At 54.5% G+C, this 9,830-nt stretch overlaps 1 protein-coding gene across 4 annotated transcripts; it reads left to right on the forward strand.

The window, feature by feature from the left end:
* The first annotated feature begins 36 nt into the window (after positions 1-36).
* On the forward strand, positions 37-9,824 carry RBFA (ribosome binding factor A). 4 transcript variants are annotated; one of them, XM_015590772.2, is made up of 7 exons: positions 37-232; positions 1,593-1,635; positions 2,142-2,396; positions 2,833-2,945; positions 4,991-5,075; positions 8,251-8,324; positions 9,444-9,824. In XM_015590772.2, exons 1-7 carry the CDS (start codon positions 75-77, stop codon positions 9,706-9,708), a joined length of 993 nt encoding a protein of 330 aa, XP_015446258.1. In that variant the 5' UTR covers positions 37-74; the 3' UTR covers positions 9,709-9,824. The 4 variants fall into 4 exon arrangements, with proteins under 4 accessions (XP_015446258.1, XP_006913809.1, XP_024903922.1 ...); XM_006913747.3 differs by having other exon boundaries at positions 2,220-2,396; XM_025048154.1 differs by lacking the exons at positions 2,833-2,945; positions 4,991-5,075.
* Positions 9,825-9,830: the final 6 nt, after the last annotated feature.

Here is a 9,830-nt window from a genome sequence, read left to right on the forward strand (position 1 = left end):
GCCCCGCCGGTTCAGGTCCGCCCACCCGCCCTCCAGGCCCCGCGTCGCCACGCCTCAGCCCTTGCTTGGCGGCCATGAGCGTGGTGGCGCACCGGCTAGGGTCCCTCCGCGCGGGGTTCCAGGCGCTGCCTGGCGCCCGTCACGCAGGGATTCTGGGCGGCGCCCGAGACCTGCACTGCTCGCCGGTCTCCTGCGGCAAGAACCTGCTCAAGAAATTTGCCGCAAAAACCAAGTAACGCGCCCCGAGTGCGGGGTGGGGGCATGGGGGCGGTGCGCTCAACGTAGGGGACCTGCGGGCTGGGGTGGTGCCTACGGGTCGGGGGTCCGCGCGGAGGACCAGGACCGCGCGGCCCTGGCCCCCAGCGCCCGGCCAGCAAGCTCAGCCTTTGCTTGTCAGGCAGTGATCGTCGAAAGGTCACTAGCTATTCCACCCCTCCCTTTAACATTGCCGTTTTCCTACCCAGCCTTTTTTCTGTTCTTTTACAGTTCGGGTAATAGTTTTAAGTCTTTTGAAAACTAACTGTTCTACTAGACTTTTTAAAAATAGTTTTAGATTTATTGAAAAATTGCATACAGCGTACAGCGTTCCCATAAGCTACACCCAGTTTCCCCCACGTTAACATCTTACGTTAGTCTGGCACATTTGTTACAATTAACCAATATTGATACAGTGTCATTAACTAAAGTCCATGCTTTATTTATGCTCCCATAGATTTCACCTAATGTCCTTTATCTGTTCCAGGGTCCTACTGAGGGACCACATTACATAGTCATCATCTTTTTAGGCTCTTTTTAACTTTGGCATTCCTTGTTTTGAAGACCTCGAAAGTTTAGCGGGTACTGGTTAGTTATTTAGCACTTCTCTGTGGCACTGCAAGATGCCTTAGCTCCAGAATAGCCACTTCTCCAAGGAGCTCTGGTTCCCGTGTTGGAGGGTGGCATTAGATACCATGACCTCAGAGCTGAGCATACCCATTGCTACCAGGGTGTCTGTCTTTTAGGCCCTTTCAGCTGACAGCAAAAAATGTGTTTATATTAAGCCCTGTATATGCACTTACCTGTGAATGTTTCTGTGTGTCACCGTCTGTTTCCGTTAAGTGAAACTTGAGTTCATACAGATCCCCAGCTCTACCCCTACTCCATGACCCTTCCAGCCTCCTTTCCTTGCTCATCTGTAACCTCCACGGCAACACTGAGCAGCCTGGCTCCCCACCCCGCCCCCACTCACTTGTTTGATTCCAGTTACGCAGGTGGTAATGTGAGTCGCTGACCGGAACCCCTGGGACACAGCTTTATCCAGCAGAGCACAGTGCTCATGTGCCCTTTGTTAGGCGTGTTTTTTAGATCCTCTTTCTCTACCTTTGGGACTTTGAGTAAAAAATTATGAGAGCGCATAATTTTTGTCTCTCCCTCACAACCATGTTGTCAGTTAGATATCTAAATATCTTGGATTCCCAGTCTCACGATTTCTGTGTCCAAGTTCAGCCCCTTAGAAACAGTTGTGGTACTGGAAGCCCGCCTTAACTTATGTAATTTTTTTCTTCTGTAATTTGCTATCAATATCCAACACAGTTCTTATTTTCTCCCCATAGAAAAAAATTCTGGTATGAAGGTCCTTCCTTGGGCCCTCACTTGGTAAGTACAGAGGGGTGGTGATGAGCCACTTTGAAACCTTGGTGGGCACAAGGCTGCCCAAGTCGGCCAAGTTCCAGCCTGGCAGCCCCTCTCATTTCTGTGCTGGAGGGGATGGGGTCTGTAGCAGTGGACTAGATGCGCTGGTAACATGGAATTTTGACCTTAAAAAAATTGCACTAAAGTTTTTCAGAATGTCATATTGTTATCAAATTCTAAGAAGATCATGTCCATTCAGTTTTTAGTGTGTGTGTGTTTAAAACACACGTGTATAAATATACTGTAAAAGTTTATGTAACGATTGGCTCTAATTAGAAAAAAATGTACTATATATTAAAAGCCACTGAATTGTACATTTTAAGTGGGAGGGTTTTATGATATGTGGCTTATATTTCAATTCGTGTTGGGGGAAACATTATAATGGCAGTACTTTCAACCTAGATAAGATCCAGAAGGGTCCAGCTCTGTAAAATACACTGTGCCGTGACAGTTGTCCCTTGTTTACCAAGGCGTTCAGGTTCTTGCCAGCTGCCCCTTCTGTAAGTCAGTACAGTCTAATGCCGGCTGTGTGTCTGTCCTGTCCCGAGACTTACAAGCCGTCCCAGCTGGAGTCTCTGACTAAGAGCACCTCGCAGAAGACCAGGAAGGAAGACAGCGTGCGGCTGAGGGCCCTGAACGGCCTCCTCCACAAAGCGCTGACCGACTTGCTGTGCACCCCGGAAGTGAGCCAGGAGCTCTGCGACTTGAACGTGGAGCTGTCCAAGGTACACGGCCGGGCCCGCCAGCTCGCAGAGAGGCCCGGCGCGGCCGAAGCGAAGGAATGCGGCTGTCTGCGCGTGCGCGGTGTGCAAGCACGTGCTTCTGCCGCGCGTGAGCGGCGCAGCGTTGGGAGACCCGGGTTGGGCGAGCAGGGGCCGCCTCTGCCCCTTGGTGGACAGCTAAGGGAGGCGGCTTCCTGCCGTCTGTCCACTCAGCGCGGGTTCAGCGGGAGGGAAGGGAGGGGGCGAGCAGGCGGCCGTGCAGGGTCTCCTGGGGGTGCTGGGCCGGGTGAGGTCTGGGCGTCCCTGCCCCGCTTCTGCTGGAGAGCACGGGGAGGCGGTGGCCTGTGGCAGTGCGTGCCGGGCACCCGCGCTCCGCTGGGGACGGCCGCCCGGGCGCTTGTCTCGCGAGCAAGCTGACGGTGGTTCGGGGCGGGCCCAGGTGTCCCTGACGGCGGACTTCTCCGCCTGCCGAGTGTACTGGAAGGCCACGCCGCGGGCGGAGCGGGACGCGCGCGCCGGGGCCGCGCTGCGGAGGAGCGCCGCGCAGATGAGGTGAGGCTGCGCCGCCGCTCCCGCGCGCTTTCCCTTTCCCGGAAAACTTTGGCAGCGTTTTCTTGGACTAAAGAGTGTCATTGACATTTTCATTTAAGCCATAAGTAGGTCAGCGAGTCTCAGAATGGGGGCTCTGGGTCTTTCTCGGGGTTTCGAGGGTCAAGCTGTCCCACAGTCACTTTTTCTCTTGGAGCAAGTGAACAAACTAGTTTTTCAGATGTGGGTACTTGACAGACGTTTTCTGCAAACGACCAAGTGAACCTGTCACAGGGAAAACAACGGACCACTTGTTGCCTGTGATAAAAGTCAAGCTTTCAAGTGAAGATCAGAATTTTAGACAACTAGTATCCACCACTGTGCGTTTGACAGCTTTCCAGTACTGACAGACTCCACGAGATCGGTGGCGACCCAGACAGTGCGATGCGGTCTGGTGAACGTGTCGACCTTCTGCAGTGCGCACGGCCTGGGGAACCGGTCTTCCCGGGTGACCGGTGTGCGAGGTTGCGGTCACGTGCCGAGAACAGTGCAGAGTGCGAGAGCAGGTGGTCTGTGCCCAGCGACCTGCCGTCAGGGCCCACATCGCGACCAACCCTGAAAACGACCATGTGTTGCGTGTTCGTGTAGCATCAAGAAGAGCCACACTCTTTGAAGGGTGTTTGTATTCTCCATTTTGCAGTTAGAGAACTGTGTGAGGCCAGACTTATATTTCAACCAAAATAACATCAGAGCAGAGTGAACGCAGATGCAGACATGGCAGTTCAGCTGTCTGCCATTAAGCTGGGCATGAAAGAAATTTGCAGCTGTGTAAACACTGCCCCGCTTTTCCAAAAACATTGTTGGAAGTAGTTATTTTGCATTAAAAATGTCTGAACGTTTGGTGGGTTTACTTTAAATGAATTAATAAATACGTATTTTTAAAATACTTAGTTTGAATTTCTAATATGGCAAATATTTATGGCTATAACTCACATAAACAAAAGCTCTTTGGGGGTCCTCAGTAATTTTTTGAGTGTAAAGGGGTCCTAAGATTTTGAGAACTGAGCTGGGTGATAGTAGTTACTCAGGGTCTCCTCAGACTTGAACGCAGAGACCCAACCACCCCGCACGCTCAGGCTTGGAACCCGTCCTTCCTGCCCCCCTGCTTTCTCTCCGTCCCTCTTGGCATCCCCTGCATTGCCCTTCGTTGCTGTGGGCGTGGCCGGGTGTTGGGAAGTCAGGGTCATACGCAGAGTCATTCATGCACTGGTGTCGTCACACCGTCTACTTAGCCGTCCTGCCTTGTGGTCACCGATGTCCATTGCAGTTGTTCCCAGGAGTCTGTAAACTTGTGCGTGAAAGAATTATCAGTTGATTTCATTTTTTGCATTTAACAGAAATTTAAAAATGAGAGGTTTCCCGTAAGTGTCGAGATAACAGTATTGTTTTCTGATTAATTTTAGGTAGTTATAAAATTCAGTTAAATAGAATGTCCCTGTTCCCAACCCTTCTGATCACCCAGGGTTTAGTATCGGTTTTCCCGTAAGTGTGTCCCAAGATCTATCACTGACAGATGTGCTCTGTGTCACAGCCACATTTTCACTCTGTGCTTGCACCCAGATTCACCTGACTGCGTAGTGCAGACATCACTTCCCGGTCTGCTGTCACAGGGGTTGGGGACCGTCATACTTGGGTGGCAATGTTGCCAGTGCATGTCCATTGAGTGGAGGACGGCTCACTGACAGGTCATTATTGCCCAGCTGTGGGTCCAAGGCCACAGTGATGCCCAGGAGGATGTTGATAAGTGCAGATCAGAATACTTACTGGAATCTCAAAAGTTGCATTTAGAGAATTAAAAACAACTGTAGTGATGCATTTCTTATCCTTTTTGTAATGCGCAGTTGGCCAACGAAGACTTGTGGGCTGATGTTTTCACCTTTGAATAATGTGATAAGCAAATCTTATTTCTTATGTTTTCATGAGATTATCATACGTTTTGTTTTGGCACTGCCGTGCCTCTCCAGCAAACGTTACCCACCATGGCATAAGCCTGCTTTGTCTCTCTCCAGGCATCTTTTGATGTCCCAGCAGATTCTGAGGAATGTGCCACCGATTGTGTTTGTGCAGGACAAAGAAGCTGCAGCTCTTGCCGAGGTGAGGCCTTTAGGGAATGGTAACGTAAACTTTTATGTGAGTGAGATTTCTAAAAAGATAATGCGTACAGTTTAAAAAAGTGACACCTCAAAGAGTACAAATAGAAAGGAAGGCTCCCGTGCCCATTCCCAGCCCAGGTCACTGGAGGCAGGCTTGCTTTCTGCCTTTAATCTTCTTTAACACCTACCCCTGTGACAGCAGCTAGTAAAGCAAATCTCTGCTTCTCGGTTCACGGATGGGAGGCAGGCAGAGCCGCCCCTTGCTCGCCCACCCTCAGCTCATTGTCACGAAGCCTGTCTCACTAGCTTGCCCACCCTCAGCTCCCTAGATTCCAGTCCATCTGTGGTTATTTTACACCATCAAGCTCACAAGGTTTACATTCTGTCCTGTAACTATGACTTTTCCAATATTTTCCTTGCTTTAGATATAGGTTAATTATAAAAGTTAAAGTCTATAAATATAGTCACAAATTTTATCTGGGTGGTGGTTATCTGGTGGTTTTTAAGATATGTTATACTTTTAAAAAGTTTTATCAAAAAGCCAGGAAGTAGCGTTTACTATATCATAATTAGACAGCTGTTATTCATTGTAGAACGAAGTAATTAGGTCCACAGCGGTAAAATATCTAATTGGACATGTTTGTCTTTTGTTTTTCATTATACGAGCGATACTGAAAACATCATACAAATAATAACCTTGGCAGAGAAGGGAACTAGGTGAAGTTACAGGCCTCCTTCAGAGTCCAGCAGGGCTGGGGCCGTGAGGGCTCACCTGCACGCAGGATGGCGTAGGGAGGCTCCCGTCTCTCCTGGAGGCTGAGCTCCTGCTCACTCGCCTGACCTGTCCCTCCCTGGGGAGGTAGCATGAGTAGCCACCATGGCCCTTCCTGGCTCTGCGGGCTCCTTTCCAGGAACAGTCACTGGAAAGAGGGCGGTGCATGAGATGCTCAGGTGTTTCTGGAGAGGTCCTTTCTCCAGAGACTGTGTGACTAGGTATTTGTGTCGGGGGCTGCCTCAGGCTTGTCTGATGTCTGTCTCACCATGTCCCACGTGTACCCAGAGGAAAAGGTCAATGGTCAGACCACATGCCACGTGGTCATGGTGGGCCCCATGTGCACCCAGAGCTCAGCTGTTGAGCCAGAGACAAAGGGAAGGTCGGGCCTCAGCTCATTGTCACGAAGCCTGTCTCACTAGCTAGGAAGGCAAGGCTGGACCAGAGGGCACGGTCATTACCCGCTTTCTCTTGCGTAAGTCAGTGCAGTGTTTTTCAAACACGTACATTTGGAATAGGTTTGAAGTCAGCCAGTGACAGTCACAAACGTTAAAACTGGGGGTTCTGGGTGGAACTTGTGTCATGCGCTGGTCGCTCTGTACTGAAAACTCGCAGGTGGTCGCCAGGGGCCACAGCCATCAGCAGCTTCCTCAGCTTGCTTCGCATTCTCAGGATGGCCTTCAGGTCACATCTAGGCATCTGGGAGAGGAGACGTAGTGAGCCCTGTCGTAATTAAACCCCGGGGAATGTCTAGCAGTGTCGATGTTGTGCCCGTAACCCAGGCAGGGGTCTTGGCGTCACTGTCATTAGGAAAATGAACGTGAACCCGCAGAGAGGTTCCGGTATGTTTGAGGTTGCATTTAGTTCTGTGTTAACACTTCTAAAATAAGCTCTGTTGATGCATAGTTTGCATATGATCGGATGGGACCAAGTCATACCTTCGTGTGACTGCCACCCCACTCACCTGGCTGTTACCTCTCCGACCACCCACCTTCTTTTGCGCTGTGGATCAGTCTCCCAGGTTAGATCTCCAGAATTCCACGTAACCAGAGACAGACGGGGTGTCGCCCGCTGCCTCTGGCTGCTGGCTACACACAGCAGCTTTACTCACAACAGCCTAAGTCGGACGGGGTGTCGCCCGCTGCCTCTGGCTGCTGGCTCAGCGGGGTCGGGAGCCCCGTCCGCGTCTCGTGTACGTAGTTCGTGTTGCTCGGTGAGGGGTGATCATCGCACGAACACACTGCAGCTCATTTATGCCTCACCTGCCGATGGCCGTGTGTCTTTTTTTCTGGACTTAGGCTGTTGTGAGTAAAGCTGCTGTGTGTAGAATCTTTTTGTAAAGGATGTTTTGCTTCCTTAAGGTCAGACCGAGGGGTGGCAGGTGTGTCTCTCTCAGGAAACAATGAGGCCACCTTGCCGCTGCCAGGGCTGGAGCCAGGGGCGGCGCCCTCCCGCCTGGGGCGGGCGCGTCTGGTGGTGTGTGTGTCCTCCGTGCCTGCGACGCCGGCTGTCTTCTCACGTGCCTGTCGGCCGTTCCGTCTTCTCTGAGGTCCTGCCCAGTGTTGTTTCTGCTGTTTGCCAAGGTGCGCAGGCTCCTTGTGTGTCCACTCTAGGTCCCTTGTCGGAAGCGTGTGTCGTGAATCTTTGCTCCCAGTGTTAACTTTGGAGAAGCGCAGTTTCCTTGTTCCGTAACGTCGTCAGTCCTGTTTCTCGTATTCCCTGTGCACGACTTTTTCCTGGTTCTGCTTTTCGCGTCTGTGATTTTTTGGGTGCACTGTGGGTGACAGTGCCATACACCGCAGAATGGCGTCTCTCTTGGGCGGACCTGGAGCGGTCACTGCTGTGAGGCAGGCAGAGCAGGCCGGTGAGGGCGCCCGCAGCCCGGTGTGTAGGGAGCAGGGCCCTCTGGGCCAAGGTCCTCGGGGTGGCAGCATCGCGGGCGCCCTGCGGGTTAGGCCCCTCCACCACCTCGGGCTGACTTGATGACACCCCTGACCGTGACTTTACAGTGCCGCACTGCGGGCTTTTTTTCCAAAACACAAATTCCGTGGTAAAACTGAAGCATTTGATAAACCAGTAAAGGTTAGTTATTTAATTCAATTAATATCTGAGTTTTTCCCCCCTTAATTTGAGTCATTTTTAAGTTTTAAATGTAGCTTTTTAAGAAAACTTCATTATCAGAGAAAATGTGGTTGTTAAAATAACGTGTTTGAACGCAGATTGTGGGACGCTCTGGCGTTTGGTCAGCGTCACGGAGAGGGATGACGTGCAGTGCCATAGGGAGGCTTGCGGAGGCGCCAGCACAGGGTCCCGGACGCGCATGCGCGAGGCCGGCTGTGCCGCGGGCGCGGCTGTGGCGCCGGCGCCGAGAAGCATGGCTGAGTCACTCTCTCTTCCTTCTCAGGTTGACCGGCTACTGGCAGTTGCTGACTTTGGCTTGCCCGGTGAAGAAGAGGCCGTCCCGCGAAACAGTCGCAGGTGACGCCTGTGCGCCGCGTGGCCATCCTGGGTAGACCCCACGAGTGCGGCTCCCGCTTCCCTGGCAGCCCTCCGCTTAGCACAGGCCAGCCGTGTCGCGGCCGGGCCTGCGTGCTGCCCTGGGAGCAGCCTGCGGACAGCGCCAGGGGCCGCGGCGAGGGCCTCAGGCATCTGCCGTCGAGGCACTGGCCTGTCAGGTTGTCCAGCGTCTCCTCGCCCCTCGGTGACACAGTGCGTTCTTGGTGACGATGGCCTACCAGGCCCTGTGCCAGCACCTAGCCGGTCCATGAACATCTATAGAAGCTGCATGCAGGGGGGCTGAGAGGGATCCGTCTGCACCCTGGACAAGTGACCGTGTCGGGAGGGGACGGACAGCGGTGGGCGAGGCAGCATTGCAGCTTCCGTAGATAGCCAAGGTGACCTCGAGAAAGCCACAAGGACTTGAGGGGCGTGTGCAGGGGCCGGTGCTCCTAGGCCGGGTGTGTCAGCCTCACGTGGGCACTGGCAGGACCTTGGGGCCGCAGAGACCAGCCTGCCCTGTGGTGGGCGGTGGGCACTGCCCTCGGGGACCGCTGAGCGCAAGCAGAGGCCCCAAGCAGCTCTGAGCCATGTGTCCCCGCCCATCGGCAGCCGGCGTGGGGAGGCGAACCGCGGGCGTGGGACCGTCTGTGCCCAGATCGGGGGTTGGAGGTGGGGCGAGGCCAGATCCGGTTGGAAGGGCGCTGGCTTCGCCCTCCGGGCAGACTCTATCGGGCTCTCCCGGTAACCGGTAACCGGAGTGGGGGGGCCTGAAAGGCCCCGCCCACAGCTGCGTGGAACCGGCCTGGCGCTCCGCGGCCTTTGAGCGGGGAGACAGAACGCGTTCGCTGCCCGTGTGCGCGGCTGGCCCGTGCCACTCAGGCACCTGCGGCACGGCGGCTGGCCCGTGCCACTCAGGCACCAGGAGTGCGGTCTGGGTGCCTCTGGGCTGGAGAAAGCCAAGACCCAAGCCGCCGCTCGGCCCTGTCCCCCACGCCCCGTCAGGTAGACGTGAGGCGGGCGCACAGGTGGCGGCGGCGGCGCTAGCCTGGGGTCCCCGCGCGGTCGCTCTGGCGCTTCATTTGTGCTTCTCGCCGCCAGGGAACCTGAGGCCCCGGGTACCCCATCACCAAGCGACGCCTCGGGCTCTGCCGTGCCCGCGAGCCTGTGCGGGATCGACCATGAGGCGCTCAGCAGGCAGGTTGCGGAGTACAAGAGGAGGACGAGGAAAGGGCGCGGGGGCCCGGCGTGGCCGGCGCGGGAGCCGGCGGCCGAGCTGACCGACACCGAGAAGAGGACGAAGGCCGCAGCCCACCCGGCGGAGGACCTGCCCCCCCACGAACTGCCCGTGAGGGGCAGTGAGTGAAGGTGACATGGATGACAGCTGGGCCCTTCTTGGGAGCTCAGCACAGGACACGAGTGGGAGCACCGAGAGACGCGGCAGGGACCGGAGGAGAGCGGAGGGGACGGAAAGACGGAGGTGACCGT

The sequence above is a fragment of the Pteropus alecto genome, unplaced genomic scaffold (assembly GCF_000325575.1).
Source record: "Pteropus alecto unplaced genomic scaffold, ASM32557v1 scaffold14, whole genome shotgun sequence".
Classification (NCBI taxonomy): Eukaryota; Metazoa; Chordata; class Mammalia; order Chiroptera; family Pteropodidae; genus Pteropus; species Pteropus alecto.

What these genes read in the sequence shown, in the direction of transcription:
- RBFA (XM_015590772.2), top strand. Translation starts at nt 75, where the DNA reads ATGAGCGTGGTGGCGCACCGGCTAGGGTCCCTCCGCGCGGGGTTCCAG. An exon ending in CTTCCTTGGGCCCTCACTTG is followed by an intron (nt 1,636 to 2,141) that starts GTAAGTACAGAG and finishes TTGTTTACCAAG; the next exon opens with GCGTTCAGGTTCTTGCCAGC. An exon ending in GTCCCGCGAAACAGTCGCAG is followed by an intron (nt 8,325 to 9,443) that starts GTGACGCCTGTG and finishes TCTCGCCGCCAG; the next exon opens with GGAACCTGAGGCCCCGGGTA.